At 45.7% G+C, this 18,016-nt stretch overlaps 1 protein-coding gene across 1 annotated transcript in view; it reads left to right on the top strand.

Annotated features, from left to right (window-relative positions):
- Positions 1-18,016, top strand: part of UXS1 (UDP-glucuronate decarboxylase 1) — a 226,566-nt gene that overhangs the window by 43,199 nt on the left and 165,351 nt on the right. Inside the window, exon 2 of the mRNA XM_086934303.1 lies at positions 17,462-17,489. Within this exon, the coding sequence (XP_086790429.1) occupies positions 17,462-17,489 (28 nt within the window). The remainder of the gene's footprint in view (positions 1-17,461; positions 17,490-18,016) is intronic.

Here is an 18,016-nt window from a genome sequence, read left to right as displayed (position 1 = left end):
GTGTGGCTCTGGGTGTGTGTGTGTGTGGCACTGGGTGTGTGTGTGTGTGTGTGTGGCACTGGGTGTGTGTCGCTCTGGGTGTGTGTGTCGCTCTGGGTGTGTGTGTCGCTCTGGGTGTGTGTGTGGCTCTGGGTGTGTGTGTGGCTCTGGGTGTGTGTGTCGCTCTGGGTGTGTGTGTTGCTCTGGGTGGGTGTGTGTGTGGCTTTGGGTGGGTGTGTGTGTGGCTCTGGGTGTGTGTGTGGCTCTGGGTGTGTGTGTCGCTCTGGGTGTGTGTGTTGCTCTGGGTGGGTGTGTGTGTGGCTTTGGGTGGGTGTGTGTGTGGCTTTGGGTGTGTGTGTGTGGCTCTGTGTGTGTGTGTGGCTCTGGGTGTGTGTGTGGGTGTGTGTGTGTGTGTGTGTGGCTCTGGGTGTGGGTGTGTGTGTGTTGCTCTGGGTGTGTGTGTGGCTCTGGGTGTGTGTGTGTGTGTGTGGCTCTGGGTGTGTGTGTGGGTGTGGCTCTGGGTGTGGGTGTGGCTCTGGGTGTGGGTGTGGCTCTGGGTGTGGGTGTGGGTGTGTGTGTGTGGCTCTGTGTGTGTGTGTGTGTGGCTCTGGGGGTGTGTGTGTGTGTGTGTGGCTCTGTGTGTGTGTGTGTGTGGCTCTGGGTGTGTGTGTGTGTGTGTGTGTGGCTCTGGGTGTGTGTGTGTGTGTGTGTGTGTGTGGCTCTGGGTGTGTGTGTGTGTGTGTGTGTGGCTCTGGGTGTGTGTGTGTGTGTGTGTGTGTGGCTCCGTGTGTGTGTGGCTGGCTCTGGGTGTGTTTGTGTGGTAGTAATTGCTGTCTGCTGAGCTAGTCCATAGGGTACAATAGGTCTCACATTTGCCAGACATTAAGCTAATGGCAATGTAAATGACAATGCCATTTATTTATCTGTTTCAAAACCAACACATATATACAAATTTTGTCATTTACAATGCCAATAGCTCAAACTTTTCCAAAGGCTAAACCATTGCATTGTAAATGCTTGTTTCCTCAAGTTAAGGATTTTAATTAGTTCTTCGTGACCACTTTTACTCGTCACTGAAGTGCCCCCAGTTCGTGGGTTTTGATTTAACAGGCTATTGAGCTGATCCTTGGTGAACCTGAACGTCTTGAAATTATCCATTGTTAATTACTTCCAAACACCGGGATAGAATAATCAATAGTATGGACCAAAGAATATGTTATATTTCTGGGGCCCGCTTTATGTACCTCTCCAGTTCAAAGGAACTGTGCTATAAATGCATAAATGTTTGTAAGTGCAACAATGTTGCGCTTTCGACATTCTGCAAACTCCGCCCTCTTTTGCTAACAGTGTCTCAAGAGCAAGTCGATTTTGTAAAACCATTGATCTTACCACAACTAGTTCATTACTGATCATTAAGAAACCTCCAGCAGTGTCAGTTGATAAACAATCCACCACTGTTGACTATTTGCAAATTCTTTGAGTATTCAGAACCACTCCTACTGAAGGTATCAATGCACTAAATATATCACCTACAATTTCTGCAAAACTAGCTCTTTTACTTCGCATTAGTCTATTAGTTTCTTCATTGCTTCCAGTGATTTTATTTACATGGTATATCTTTGGGAATACTATTCTAAAATAGCAACTCCCATACCAATGATCAGGCAATTTGTAATATGCTTTGTTTTCACAGATATAATAAATTCCAGGAAATACTGGCTCAGTTCCATCTTTGAAACCCCAACCCCCAATTACTTTATAATTGTGTTCACATTGACTAGAACCAATGAATATATTGTTATAACTTGTTCTCTCCCCATGGAGACAGTTTCCCTTTCTTTTCAAAGTCCAGCAACATAGCAGCATGAGTTTAGCCATTCAAGGTGTATTCTTTATTTTCTGCCCATTTAGGAATTTTTTGTTTCTGTTCTGTAGCTTTTCTCTGGAAATCCTCTCTCCTTTTCTCAACTAAATTCAAAAATATCTTATCTTCTTCATGTAAAATGCATGTTAAATTCTTGTGTGCTTCAGCTATACCTATTGTACCTATTGTTAAAAAATATTCACCTATATAACTAGTTAGGTCACCTTTAGTATGTACAGGATTCAGGTTACTATGAATAGGAAGTTCAGAGAAAATGACGTCTGAATTTGAATAATAATATTGTAAGGGTCTTTTTCTATATAATAAACTAGCTAAAATGTTGGGCTGATGGATTCTGTGTAAAACGCTGCATTTTTAGTTTCTGCCTCAATTCTGTTCGGTATAAACGCATTCCAGAGTCCGAAGTGGATTAAGCTCTAGGTCATATTTTCCATAAGGTTTGAATTTGTCTGCGGGTGATGTCCAGACAGTTGAGGCACATGAGTTTGAAGATAATGCTGGTTTGTAGTTCTGAAGAAAGAGCAGTCAGTGCTATTTTGGCAAATGTACTTTTTGCCTTAGCAAGATTGTTTGGCGCACGGAGGACTGAGTTTGTTGTGTTGTGGATGTTGGTTTGTCAGCAAGCACTGAGTTTCCATTTTCTAGATGAGCGAACACCTGTGTATGCATTGTTTTTGTTTTTTTTCTGATGTATTATATTTTTTTTGTAGAACCGGTGGGGAGTTTTGAAAGCAGTGAAATTTAGCAAGGGGAAGGAAAGATCTGCCTATTGTTCAAAGCGGGTTACCCAGAATGGTATTATTTTGTCCGAATTTTCGGTGAAGGAGAATAGGTGGAGGGCCTCTGTGTTCTATTTTAGGATGAGTAACATTGTCATATCAAGGTATCAATGCAACATTGTAAGGCTTGTATGTTTGCATTTCGCTGCATTTTAAAGTACTGTTGTGGTTACTTGCATACACACACACACTGTTCCTGGTATGGCATTTCAGCTCTTTTTGTAGTCTGATCATTTTCTAGCAGTTCTAAGTTTTCCAAAATAGACAGGAGTCTGATTTTTAGCTGTTCTAGAATGTCGTCATGCAGTCTGTTAGGTAAATAGTTTGACTTTGAAAAATAAAGTCAGGGCTTGACAAATCATAAAAAATGCTCTAGACCTGCAGGTCTAGTAAACTACAAAATCTCCTCGACCTAACTTGAATGAACTTGACCTCAAACTCTGAAAACTGAGCAAATGTGACAAGTTAACAAGATTTAAAAGCATTTTTATTGCTCATTTACTTTGTGAGCAATAAAGATGCCTTTAAATCTTGCTATCTTGTCACATTTCCTCTGCTTTCAGAGGCAGAGGCCAAGTGTCAAGTTTGTATTCCTACTCACCAGAAAGGGTGAGTAGGACCTAAAAAAAGCTCGTCCTTAATCAATCTCCCTCGCAAATGCGAGGGAGTGAATTTTTCGAGCCCTGAAAGTGTTTGGGAAGGTAGAAGCTATATTTATTGTTGACGTACTAATTAGTACATCTTCCCTCTCCAAACTCCACTGCCTCCATTCAGTAGTAGGTCCCTCAGTAAAATTATGTGTGATTTTAGAATATTGGGTGATAGAAGCAGCCCTGAGGACCTCCCAAGGTGGATGGCCATTTCAGGTATTAGAGCAACACTAATTGGATTTCTCCGTTTAACATCTAGTGACTTATGATTGAAGGCTGCTGACAGACCAAGCACTGTGAGTAGGCAGGACTCTGCAACATCCATTATGAGGATGTCTGCCACCACTTTGTAGGGTACTAATTCCAATACAATGGTTATCCTCATCTGGATCATTCATACACTGTTTGTAATAATCATTGCCCTCACTGCATGCACTTTGTTGGAAATGGGGCCTCTAGTTGGGAGTGGTTTCAACCTCGTCCAAGTTATTCTAGTTCAGGTAAAGGAGTCAAACGGCTAACATGACCTCTGCTCACCCCCTTGGTAGCTTAGCACCGGGTTTATCTCCGGGGCAATGTGTAAAGGATGTTTACATACACACAGTAACACAATAGAAACTCCACAAAGGGACACCACACCAGTTTAGAACAATAACCAATATTTAGCTGAATAAAACAAGACCAAAAGGACAAATATCCAACATACAACAGTGCTCAAGAAAGCCAGCATTCATTAGGGCAAGCGATTTTTAGGTCCTACTTGCCCTTTCTGGTGAGTAGGATGATAAACTGACTTTTGTGCCCTCTGTCTCTGAATGCAGAGCAAATGTGAAAAGATAGCAAGAGTTAAAGGCATCTTTATTGCTCACAAAGGGAAGGAGCAATAATAGCGCCTTTATATCTTTTTAACTGTCACATTTTCTCAGAGAGGTCAAGTGCATTACAGTTAGGTCAACTAGATATTTTAAGTTACTAGACCTGCAGGTCTAGTAACAATTTTATGATTTTTCGAGCCCTGCACAAGCTAATTACCTCATCGTCCCTCCCTCGCTTCCCTTCCTTACGAAATTGAGGCATCCCTGCCTCACCAGACACCCGTACCCACGTGATTTGTCACGTGGGGACTATATATAGCCCCCAGCCCCCTCATACCTCCTGTTTTTTTCTGTCTCACCACTGTGAGACGCGCGTCCCACGCGCTGGCTGTTCTGCGGAGCTGCGGTCATTTTCTCTATCTTGAGGGCTTCTCCCTCACTTGCTATCGCCATCCTGGGTCTGGCGGCGCCGACCTGGTGTATGCGAGCCTTCCCCACCGCATTGGTGTTTTTATGGTGCACTTCTCGGCGGCTGGACGGTCGGGTTCCGGGTGACGGAGTCACCGGCCCTGAGTGGCTGGGATGTGGTTCCGGTTCGGATGGCCGGAATGGAGGCGGCGGCTGGCGGATGTGCTGTAGCTTCTCGGCTGGCTGTTTCCGATGCTCCTATGCGGTAGGGGCCTCGTTTGAGGTCGTTTTTTATTCATTTTGATGTTTTTGGTGATTGGTTTCATTGTCTGCGAGGCTTCTTTATTGGTTGCCTCGTGTATCCTTTGATTCTATTGGGTTTCTCCCGGCAGGCTGTGTTACACTTTATTTAAGGGCTTGCCTCGGCTTTCTACCCTGTCAGTTTCACTATGGCTAAACGGACTTCGAAGCGCTTGAGGGTTTTGTCCTCCTCTGATGAGGATGGTGAGGTGACAGTCCCGGCTCGTAGGACCAGGTCCCAGGGTCCGGTGGATTCTTCTGCCCTCCTGTCTGCTTCTGAGGTGCAGTCCATGATTGAGGCTGCTGTGTCTCGTGCTTTGAAGGCGAGGGGTGCTAAGCCACGACGCAGGTCTTCTCGTGTTGCGGGGGGTCCGGTGGACTCTCCCTCTGAGGACTCGTCTTCTTCTTCTTCTTCGGACTCTGCCATGCCTTCTACATCTTCGGGGAAGTTTGTGCGTAGGGAGGAGGTGCCTGCTATTCTCCAGCACATCAGGGAGAACTTGGGGTTTTCTCCTTTTGCTGCTCCCATGGGGTCCGAGGACATTTTTCCCCAATATGTTAAGCCTCCTGAACTCTCTATGCCCTTTCATGGTCGCATCAAAGACTTGATTTCGGGGGAATGGCGGGACCTTGAGCGCTCCTCTGTTCCTCGCTTTTTGCAGAAGCTTTATTCCCTGGAGGAGGGGGAGGTCTCTCTTCCTCACTCTGTGAAGGTGGATGCCATGTTGGCCACTCTTATTGGGCGCACTTCTATTAATCCTGAGGATTGTTCGCCTTCGGATGCCACGGATAAAAAGGTGGATGGTGCGCTGAAGAAGGCCTTTTCCGCTGGGAATTTGTCTTTACGTGCTGGTATCTACTCGGCGTATGCGGCGCAATCTTTGGTGTCTGACTTTGGCAAGCTGGCCACGGCTGTTCAGGAGGAGTCGGACTGCTCTGGCTTGCTTGTCCACATGGAGCAGCAGGCTAAGCTCTTGGCTGACGTCTCTTCAGATGTTCTTCGCTCTGCGGCCATGACCTCTGGCTCCCTGGTTTTGGCTCGTCGGAACTTATGGATGCGTGACTGGGAGGCTGATTCTTCGGAGAAGTCCTCACTCCTTAAGATTCCCTTTGATGGCAAGTTGCTCTTTGGTGACCAGCTGGATAGTATGGTGACTAAGGCATTCAAGGACCGTAAGCATGCTCTGCCTTACAAGGGCAAGGCGTCTTCCTCTGGTTCTCGACGTTTTTGGAATCCTGCTCCTTCCTCCTCTGCGTCTTTTCAGTCTTCCCGCCAGTCCTCCAGGAACTTTTCTGCTCGTCAACGCCATTTCAGGCCCGGGAAATCTTCGGCCTTGCCTGGTCCCAAGCTTCCGGCGGATACCTTCAAGAGGAAGTCCTGACGTCGACTGTGTTTCGCCCTCGGGTCCTGTGGGCGGGAGGCTGATGTCTTTCCTGGACGCTTGGCAGCTGGATGTAAGGGATCGCTGGGCATTGACTATTGTCAGGAGAGGCTATATTATCGACTTTGTCGCCGTTCCGCCCGGCTGGGGCACCATCCTTACTCCTATCCCCAAGTCTCCATCCAAGAGGGAGGCTCTGCTGGATGGGGTTCGGGATCTTCTGTCAAAGAAGGCGATCGTTCCGGTCCCGCTGGCGCAGCGAGGTCTGGGATGTTATTCCATTTTGTTTCTGGTCCAGAAGGTGTCAGGGGGATTCCGGCCGGTTCTGGACCTGAAGAGGGTGAATGGTTGGGTTCGGACCGGTCACTTCAAGATGGTGACTTTGCAGTCCATCATTCCGTTGGTGGGGGTCCGGGACTTCATGACTTCTATCGATTTACAGGACGCCTACCTTCACGTTCCTGTGGCTCGGACTCATCAGCAGTTTCTTCGCTTTGCGGTTGGCGGCTTCCACTTCCAGTTTGCGGTTTTGCCATTCGGGCTGAAGTCCGCCCCTCGGGTCTTCACCAAGCTCTTGGCACCCTTGGTGGCCCTGGTCCACTGTCAGGGGATATTTTTACATCCTTATCTGGACGACTGGCTGGTTCATGCTCCCTCTTTCCAGTTGACTGTCGATCACACAGACTTGGTGCTGGCCGTTTTGAGGGGGCACGGCTTTCTTGTCAATCTGGGCAAGTCGTTCCTTGTTCCTTCCCAGGATCGTCTCTTCATTGGGGCCAGGTTTCGGACAGATTTGGGAGTGGTCACTCTGCCCGAGGCTCGGGTGGTCAAGATTCAGTCTCACATCCTGTCTCTGCTGTCCGGTCCGGTGCAGGTGGCGGCACGTTGGCTGCAGGTTCAGGGGGATATGGCTGCCACGGTGTTTCTGGTTCCTTGGGCCAGATTTCATTTGCACACACTGTTGGCTCATGTTCTGGCGCATTGGTCTCCCCATTGCCTTCCCCTCTCTTCTCCGATCCCGGTTTCCCCTCAGGTCAGGTCTTCTCTAGGTTGGTGGCTGGTTCGGGATCATTTGCTGAAGGGTGTCTCTCTCTCTCCTCCGGCTCCGGTTGTGGTGACGACCGATGCCAGCCTCTCGGGTTGGGGGGGCCTGGCTAGGGGTTCATCAGTCCAGGGGCTTCTGGTCTCCCGCTCAGAGCAGGATGTCATCGAACTGGAGGGAGTTGGAGGCTGTCCGTTTGGCTCTGTTGGCCTTCTCCCAGTTTCTGCTGGGTTCCGTGGTCCTGGTCAGGACGGACAACGTCACGGCCATGGCTTACGTCAACAGGCAGGGGGGGACGAGGTCCTCTTCTCTGGCCCTTGTGGCGGGGCAGTTGTTTGTTTGGGCGGAATCTCATCTGTTGGCTCTCTCGGCGATCCATATTCGGGGGGTGTCCAATTCCCGGGCGGATGCCCTCAGCAGGGCCATTCCGTCGTCTGTGGATTTCTGCCTTCGTCGGGAGTTGTTTGTGGCTCTGACGTTGCGTTGGGGTGTTCCGGTGGTGGACCTCTTTGCGGATGTGGGAAATGCCTTGGTGTCCCGGTTTGTCTCCCGCTGTCGGGGGGGTCGGCCTGGGCGGTGGATGCTCTCTCTTGCCCTTGGCCCCGCTGGCTTCTGTATGCGTTTCCTCCTTTCCCCCTTCTTCTCCGATTCCTGCTGAGGGTCCGGTCCTCGGGGGCTTCTGTGATTCTGGTGGCTCCGGCGTGGCCTCGTGCCTCCTGGTTTCCTCTCCTGGTGGAGTTGAGGTCGGAGGTGGAGTGGTTGCTGCCTCTGTCTCCTCCCCCTTTGGTCTTCCCGGCGTTTCAACAGGATGTTCTGGGCCGGATGCGCTTGGCGGCTTGGAGGTTGAACGCCTAGGTCTTCTGCGACGAGGGGTTCCGGCTGGTTTGACCTCTACTCTGCAGGCGGCTAGACGCGCTTCGACCAACAAGTCTTACCTACGGCACTGGCGTTCTTTCAGTCGGTGGTGTCTTGTCGAAGGTTTGGACCCCTCTTCCTCTTCTTTGTTTGAGGTGATGCTGTTTCTTCAGGAGGGTGCTTCCTTGGGCTTGAAGGTGTCTTCCCTTCGTTTGCAGTGGGCTGCGATTAGGGCGTTTAGGAGCTCTTGGGGCAATCTCTCGGATTCTGAGGGGTTGGTCAGTCGCCTTTTTAAGGGTTTGAGTAACGTTCTTCCTGCCCCTCGGCGGCATTTTCCGACCTGGGATCTTTCTCTGGTCTTGGACGCCTTGATGTCATCTCCCTTTGAGCCGTTGGTTTCTGTGGATCTGCGCCTGTTGTCCTTCAAGACTTTCTTTTTGGTGGCCATTTCATCTGCTCGCCGCCTGAGTGAACTGGGGGCTCTTTCTTCCAAACACCCTTTTTGTCGGGTTTTTGATGACAGGATCGTGTTGCGACCTATTCTTTCCTTTCGTCCTAAGGTGGACTCTCAATTCCACAGGGATCAGGAGTTGGTTCTTCCTTCCTTTTTTGGTTCCCCGTCCTCGGAGTCTGAGGTGCGGCTTCACTCTTTGGATGTTAGGAGGGCTCTCCTGGCCTATTTGGAGCGGGTCGCTCCTTTCCGTCTCTCAGATTCCCTTTTTGTTAATTTTGGTCCTGTGAATAGGGGTTTGCGTCCTTCTACTCCTTCCTTGAGTCGTTGGGTTCGTTCTCTGATTTCTTTGGCGTACAAAGAGGGGGGGCACCTTTCTCCTTTGGGGGGTCAGGGTTGTTCCACTCGCTCCATGGCTGCTTCCTGTGCGGAGGTCCAAGGGGCTTCCATTTCAGAGATCTGCCGGGCTGCAACCTGGGCTTCCCTGCTGACCTTTGCCTCTCATTACAGGATTGGCCAGGAGGTTGACTGTGCTGATGTGTTTGGACACAGGGTTCTTTCCACTATGATTCCTGAATAGTGGTTTTTCCCCTGGTCTTCTGTGTTTTTTAATAAACCTGTTTTTTGCATACCTTCTTTGGTTTTCCTGTTTGGCTTTGTACATCTCAATTTCGTAAGGAAGGGAAGCGAGGGAGGGACGATGAGGTAATGCTTCAATTACTTTCCAGTAATTGCATTACTCTGAGTCCTACTCCCTCGCTTCCCTTACTTACATCCCTCCCTCCCTCCCTGATGGTCCAGGCCAACCTTTTGGTATGGTTTCGATCTGTGTGGTATTACAGGAGGTATGAGGGGGCTGGGGGCTATATATAGTCCCCACGTGACAAATCACGTGGGTACGGGTGTCTGGTGAGGCAGGGATGCCTCAATTTCGTAAGTAAGGGAAGCGAGGGAGTAGGACTCAGAGTAATGCAATTACCGGTAAGTAATTGAAGCATATATCACTTTTAAACAGTTTTTACAGTTTTTACACTTTTCTACAGTGATTATTGAAACCAGAATCTACTCTCTGGCCCTTCACATCCCTCTGAACTTATATGTTCCCAGGCATTGTAGCTTGAGAATCCATAGATTGCCAAGGTGGGCCGCCACATCCCCTATTAAAGAGCTCACCCACACTGGCCTGTCACAAGATGCCTGGATCAGGTTGGCATGCATTTTTGGTGCCTTCAGAGATCAAGGAAATGTACCAACTTCAGCTTCATGTTATGCTATAAGATGGTGGGTCAGGGGGAGACCATCTCAAACATACTTGGAATTCTGAAGAGCTGGATAGTCCAGAGTACTCCAGAGTGTAGGACCAGCTAAAAGAGCAGCTGATTCCTAAGACACTTATTGGGACAGGGTCCCAGCGCAGCTCCTCAAGCCCAAAGTACGAGCCACTAATCTGTGTTGCCATCTTGCTTGATTTTGTAACAATTGTAAGCACCTTGTCCCTGATGGAGTCTAATCAGTGATAAGAAGCGTATTTGCCTTGTCTGTTGTAGTGCTGATGAAGTGTTACCAGCATGCGAGCTCTCAAACCATGTAAGCAGAGGCTCACCTCCACCATGTGTTAAGGTATGCGAGCCCTATTGCTTCTTTAATAGCGAGTATGAAGATCCTTTTAAGGACTATTTCAAGTAAAGTGATCCATTCAATTACTAAGTATCCCCTATTAATCCTTAGGAATGTTTCAGGAACCAACTTCATTTTACTTGAGGAAAATCTGATTGCAGGACAATATAGCCGCAAATACTTTTTTGCCTTATTGAGAAGGGTCGGGTCCTCTGAAGAATCTTAGTGATTCAACTGCTTCTTTTCTCCAATGCTCTAGTGGTAGCACTACATAAATGAGAACTTCTTTAAGCCTCTATCATGCATAGGCAGTAATTGTTTTATTTGCCAAGCACTCTTCAAGGCGTTAAAATAGAGACACAGAACTGCAATATCCAGACATGGGGATGATGACATGGAGCAAAAGCTGCAAATACAGAAAGAAAAGAACATTCCTAAAGATCACCTATTGCAATTGAGAGGAAAAAAATGCAAAACCTTCCAACAAAGACAGTTTTAAGTATTGCCAAAGAGTGGTCAGCAAGGTTTCTTGATGAGCATTCTCTGTACACCACTTACAGTAACCAGTCCAACACCAACATTCGCCAACTTTATTTCATTTATATTTGAAGAAGATGCATCATAGGCGAGGCTCTGGCTTTTCCTTCCCTATGTGTAATAAAAGAAGAATGGCCGAGGCCAGGTCCTCACGGAGTCTTTCTGAAGCATGAAGCCCTCCACATCTACAGTGCACTGTTTTAGTCAGACTATTCTGTCTGGCTAAAACGTTGCTTTTATTTTTCACCTGCATCTTTTTAAACTAAAACTCATTATTCAGCTTATTATTTTAATGCTGTTTGTGCGGAAGTAATTTTTCTTTTCTTTTTTTTTTGGTCACTTAAGTGAATAACGGAAATGTTTTCCCTTTACTCAAATTTGTTAGAAGAAAGCTGATTATTTGATAGGCTGTTGAGCATGCCAGGCTGTTGAGCATGCCTCGGGTTGGGTTCATTTACCTTTCCCTGACATCTGTCACTTTTTTTTTAACACTCTTGACCTCTACCCTCTGTTGCTGTGGGGTTGCCTGTCGTGCCCTGTCTCCTGTTTCCATTCTTTGACACTTGACTCGTCTGCAAAGGGCAAATTGCAGCTTGCTTCTCCTTCTCATTATTGTACATGTTCAGGTGACATTACAGCTTCATAATTCCACCTTCTTCACGACTGTTCTACCGGTAATCACCAGGATACGTTTGAATTTTTGTTAACTCTTCTGACCTCCTGCACCAGTTAAGTAGCACGGAACATATTTACAACTCTATTTCTGCTTTCTGTACGGTGATTAGCTTCGCTTTGGGGAAGCAGCTCACGAAGCCAAGTGTTGATTGATGCTAAAAATATGGTTTGCCCTTTACAGAGATCTCTTTGGTTTCAGTTTGGAGGGGGCACGTCTATAAGCCAGTGCTCCTTGGTGCTCAACAAGCTTCTAGGGCGACGGGGATGTTTCCTTCTGAACATTGACTCATTTTTCCAGTGGGGGACAGCCTTTAAAATGTGTTTGGGAAGACCCTGATCGGTAGGCTTGAAACCGGTTTTTATTAAACTTTTAGCAGCGGCAGCTAGCCCCGGCAAGGTCCAGCTTCCTGTTAATGTCCACTGACCCCTCTCCTCACGTTTCCCCCTGCTTTGGGAAGGGGTACAGGAAATGAGATGTACGGGGATGTTGAAACCATGTATTAGTGAGAACATTTGATTACACCCCTAAAAGTTGAAACTCTCTCCTTGCTTTCCCCCATCACCCCTTGTCCACTTTCACTCATGCTTTCATCTCTCTATGTGCCAGATTCTCCATGTCCCCTTGCTGTCCACTTCCTGCCTCATAAGTATGGAGAAGATTCAAACGGTAGTGGAAGCCAATTGTCCAATCCCAGTCCTCCTATGGAAATAGTTCCTGTGTTCTCTGAAATCCACCTGTCCTAGAGTAGTACTAAGAAACCTCTGACCCTATCGTTTGGGATGAAGTGTGTGCTGTATCGCACCAACTCTTCCACAGCCTTTCAGGGTTAGACTTGTTGAAAAGTTTTCCGAAGATCATGTAGTACCTAAAGTTGGTAGAGCCTTTTCTACAGTAAACTGCTTCTTGGACGAAAGTCAAGCAGATCTATATTTAATGATAGCTTGCGTCAGGCTTTTTATTATAATTGATTATTTTCCCATTTAATATATTGACATTGGCTCTCATGTTGAACTATAGTGTACTTGTTGCCTTTAACATAACAGTTCCACTCTTTACCATTTATTACATTATTTCAATCGCTAGAAACTAATTTTAAGCAAATTGCCCAAGCTGATGATGGTAGGCGAAGAGTACATTTGCTTGATACTTGTGCGGAATATTATTTATGATGAAAAATAAGCAGTGTCATAACTGTCCAGTTTGGCCCCCCGTCCCAAAAAAAAGGTGCAACGGCACTTGCTGGGAAAGTGTACTCTGCATCTGGTTTGTAGGCAGTAACTCCTATAAGTGCTCTTGGACATCAGGAAAAGCACATGTTTGGTACGATTTCCTGAGGAAAAACTACTTTTTGGAAGAAGTTAAACTTATTTTGTCTCTGTGTGGGCGTTATTGATCTGGCACAAGGTTTGGTGTCTTCCGCTGTAACAATGCTGAGAATGGAAGGTGGGCCAAAGTAGGACCAGCTAAAGTATACAAAACAGAGATGGATGGAATGCTTGAATTAATCTCAGCCACTGGTGAAACCTGTTCTGGGTTGCTTGTATTCCGGTTCAGGGAGAAGCTGGCCTGGCAGTTCGGGCTGTACTGTTCCCATGAGGAGCAGGGGTAAGGCTGATTTGCATATGGCTAGATTCAAACTGCAGTGGCATGGTGGACCAAAAAAAGGTGCTTTGGGATGCTGCCCGAGTGAGCGCCAGTGGCTGAGATTAATTTAACCGTTCCATCCATCGCTTTGTTTTTTGATACCCGAAGTGTGACGGGTATGCCTAGACGTGGGTCCTGTGCTCCCTGTGCCACTGCAATCAAGCTATACCTGGCAGATGAGCCCAACATAAGGGCGAAATCGGTTATGGGTTGCTTGAGTTCTGGTTCAGAGCGGACCTGGCCTGGCAGTTTGGGCTGGACTGTTCCTATGAGGATCACTGTCAAAGCTGATTTGCATATGGCTAGGTCCAAACTGAGGTGGCATGATGGGCGAAAAAAGGTGGTGTGGGATGTACCCACGAGAGATCACCAGTGGCTGAGATTAATTTAAGCATTCCATCCCTCACTGTTTTTTGATACTATAGGATCTGCAGCAAAAACTAGGTAGATATCAATAACTTGATGCTAGGGGGGGAGAGGGGATTTTGTTACTTTATTTGACTTGCCCCAAAAATTGTCCACTAAGGCTACAGTGACGCTCTTGCAGCTCTGTAAACTGTATAGTAAGAGGGAAGCAGCTATCAAATAGCTGCTGCTACCAGAAAATTGCACAGTTTCTTGAGTAGACATGCAGTGCTTTGTTTAACACTCTTTAGACAATAAAATGTGGCTGCTGTAGAACACATCTGAACTTGTAGTGCATGGTCTTCAAATGCTTTACGCCAATACCCACCCTCCACCCCCAGTAAAAAGAAAATGGCCACACTCCACAAAATGATGTAACGTAACAGTTAATGTTTCTGGCATGGCAAGTTGAAAGTAAATGACTGTTTATTTGGAGCTGAACTGAAAGATATCATTACAGTCATGATATTCCTTGTTGCAAGTCCCCACATTGCTGTCCAACAATTAAGTGTAAACTGTGATCAACCATGTACACATACAAGCTTCCCCTTGCACAATGAAAATCCACAACCGAGTTGGCAGCTTAAGGTTTCATAGCAAACGGGTGTAGCACGGACAGCAGTGCAAGCCTAGCTCTCGTAGAGAACAGACATAGCAAGACCATCAGAACATGAAGTGTGGACCAGGGCCTCTTGTGGGGTCGTATGACCTCCACTGCATGCATATACAAGCATGTATGGAGGGGTAGGGACCTTCTCTGAGCCCCTTTGGGCCCTGACAGCGTTTGACTGAGAGGGTAGGAGCTAAATTAGAGGTTTGGGGCAGGCACTTGCTACTGTGGCCTCTATTATGCTCCATAACTCCAGTGTCCAGCCGCCTGACGCCTAATGACTATCAGACGCCCCTAAGTTGGCAATTTCTAATCCTTTAGCCTATGTTAAATCTCCTGTTCCTGAAGGACCACAAGACCTGGCTCTTCAAAGAAACTCAGTGACTCTCCAGACTGCTTCCCACCCAGCGCCTTGAGACCCTTCCGGGTGAGTAGTTTGTGCTATACAAGCAGATTGATTTGCAGACCGCTGATGTTAGGACAACCTAGTGATATCAAAGGTGAGCTTGCTGTTCTCCTCTAACCAGTATACCTGGTACTTGTTCTGAAGTGGAACGTTGGCCTTCAAAGTCCACTAGACTGTGATAGGCCTAGACTGCTTGACCAAGATACCCAAAGGAAATGGTATGAAGGTTGAGCTTAGGTATAGTACTATCCAATTTTTACAGTCAAAGTAAAGGTTGGGTGTACTGCCACGAGTGTCTTGCATAAATGGATACTTTAAAAATTATGCACTTAAGTATACAGTACAGATATTAACAAAATAATGTAAATCACTCATTGAAAAAACCCCACAAAATAGTGGAATGTAAAGAACTTGAAGCCCTAGATATCCAAGTTGCATGCAAGATCACTGTACCTGGTTGAAAGTGCTGTGCTGGTTGTAATCAAAAGAACACAGAAGATTTTCAGCCTCCCATCAATACTTGTTCACTATTAAAACACTGTTCACTCTTTCAAACTGATTGCGATTTACAAAAATCTTACGCTTCTGGGAATAATTGGTATCACCTTAGGGGGGTGTTAAGCATACTTCAGAGGCGGTTTGTAATGTTAAATGCAAAACTAACAAAAACAAGTCCCAGAATGCAATGTAGTGTTGACCGTGACTAGCTGATGTTGTTTCACATGACATGGGGCTTCTTGGCAACAAGAACTGTTACTTCCTTACTGAGAATTTTTTTCAGCTGTTGTGTCGGAGGACAGGGAGTTGTGAATGAGATCCTTTCATTTTTTCTCCCACTGTAGCAGCAACAGTCCAGAATAAGAGTGGGGACAGCAAGGGGGTTGGTAGCAGTTAAACCACACAAAGACCCGTGAACTGATAAATGTAATTTGAAGACCTGCAAAGTACTTTGGATGTGACAGAGTCTGAGTCGTCAGCCCCTGCCCAACCTGACGAAGTGCCTGTGCACTCCACAGCCCTAGCGACTAGAGATGACAGGGGCGGGCGTAAAGCCATTTCAACCTAATGGGCGTTGCAAGCCTGCTTCTTGGTTATCTTCAAGTGTAATAGACTGACATGCCTTGGGAAAGGAGTAGTATTTTTCTTTTAATGGCGTATGATGCCAATAAAAAGATGGAGGTGATTTGTATAAGTCTATGCAGAACCCAGTTGCATCTTGAATGAAGTTGCAGATAATTTCGAAATCCGCAATAATGCTGTGCCAGACAGATTTTAATGTTGCATGCACTTTAGGTGAAAACAAGTATTGGGAGAGTTAAACGCGTTCAATTGATTTTTAAACATTGAACCTTTTCACAATAATGATGTAGATGTATGTACCCTTGCAGAATTTTATGCAGTGACTACTCTTTAAAAATTGGGTGCATTTGTGTGTTGTGTATGTCAGAATGACCATTTGCACAGTGGCAGGTGCCCAACATGATATACAAGGGTGTAGATTGGATTTGGATTAAAAACTAGAATGTGGTCTGTATGTAAATATAGGGCTGGAGAGGAGGAGTTTGGTAACTGAGAACCAGATGATGACGAAGGAACTGTATTTTGATTAGAAGGGATCTACACGAAGTTCATAAAAGGTACTGACTGCCTTCTCATATTTAGAAGAACAAGCTAGTCTAACTAAGTAAGTTAGTGTGTGGGTACATGGGAGCAGGACCAGACTGGTTAATAAAATCAGCCCTGGCAAAGTTTTTCAAACTAGCCACACACTTCAGGAAGGACTATGAGAATGGTGCTACCTGTGTATGGTTTGGGCATTGCAGCTCATCCACTTCTGAAAGCAATCTTCTAGCCTGAAGCCTACAATAAAAATGTCAGAGTGGCGGAGTAGCCACTCTTGTTACGTGATCTACAGTGTGGACGCAAATGTGTTTTGCTTGTTTTTAATGGTGGATGGTAGGTACTCAGTGAGAAATAATCGACGAGAAAGTCCTCTTTCACAGCGCATTTACTTTCATTTGATTTAAGATCTATCTGGTATTGCTTGAGGAGTAGCAGTGAAATAGGTCTGTGAACGTATGTGAAAAGAGCTTTCCTGTAACGTAAGAGTTATATTTTGGCAAGCGTCGGCAAGGGCAGTCTTACCTCCTGACTGATGGCAGTGTCCTGTATGGTGCATTAAAAGGGTGAAGATAGATATATGTTAACCTATCACTGAGCATGCCAATGACTAGTACTGTGGAGACAGCACAAGCTCCTCCCCCCCCATTCAAATGCATTCAGTACCTGCTTATACAGAGAAATGAATTGCATATGTATACCTTATCCGTTCAGCTTGAGTGACCATTCTTTCCTGTGTGGAATATGTGAATGCACAGAAATATATGTTCTACTGGTTTATATGATATAGACTGCTCTTGTATTCCTCCCCTGTGAATGCCCTACCTCTGTGACTCTTTCCAACTGGATTTTGTTCTCTCCGATTGGATATCCCTTATTTTTACCTGTATTCTTTCCTGGCACAGTCAGAATTCTGCTGCTTTGATTTCATCATCGAATTTTTGAATCCTACCTAGGGGGATCGTAGTAAATGACATAAATACAACAGTTTGGCAACTTGGTGATGTTACAGATTATTTAATAAGTAATATCTATTTGTTTTAAATAATAGCTGTAATTAAAATAGTAATACAAATGTAGTGAGCACAATAATATTTAAGTTGTGATTAAGTGATTGGGGGAATAATTTGGTTGGATGGTCCATGAGAGCATTGCTATGCAGTTGATGTAGATTAATCTGTAGGTGCTTGTTGTACTTGAAAGAGATGGCTACTGTGGTGGCAAGGAACACCACAGAAATATGTTGCCGGAGTAGAAATGTGGTTAGCCCTTTCTTAGCGAATCTATAAGATTTGAGCATTTTGAAATGCGGGAAAAATAGTTTTTTTTTTTTTTAAATTTTGGTTTATGTTGATGCTCAACAGCACTTTAATGATTTTTTTCTTTCTTTTCTTTTTCAGCTGTTTGGGGAAACTTTGTCAATATGAGGTAATACATCTTTGATTAATGCTTCATTGTTGTTTTTCATATTATACATTTATGTGCTGCAATATTTTTTCCTACCTTATTTCTTTTATATCCCTGAATCGACTCAGACCATAAATTTTACCGGGCATAAACATTCAAGGAATAAAGGGAGCAAATCTGGGCTTTCCTATGCGTGTATAGGATACTGTATAAAGTTGGATATATTATTCTATAGTTTTACAGGGTAAAGGCGCCAAGTGCCCAAATAACTGCAATTGATAGAAATGGCATAGGTTGTAAGCTATTGAGAATTTCCTAGATTAAATTTGCTTGTTATAAAAGGTGATGCCAAACTTTTCAGAATACACTCCATTGATATGAATAGCTCTGACTTACATTTACCCGCATTTTGTTGACTTCTTTGCATTAAGGGAATTCAGTTGTGGGGATAAGAGGACCTTTGCAAATCAGTCAGTCCAAAAAGCATGGCGACCCCCTCATTGCATCAACCCAGAATAATTTTCTCTTAAAATGATTATTAAATCTGC

Source organism: Lissotriton vulgaris, chromosome 8, assembly GCF_964263255.1.
Source record: "Lissotriton vulgaris chromosome 8, aLisVul1.2, whole genome shotgun sequence".
NCBI lineage: Eukaryota > Metazoa > Chordata > Amphibia > Caudata > Salamandridae > Lissotriton > Lissotriton vulgaris.
Note: the sequence above shows the minus strand (reverse complement) of the source record. Positions and strands in the feature narration are given on the sequence as shown.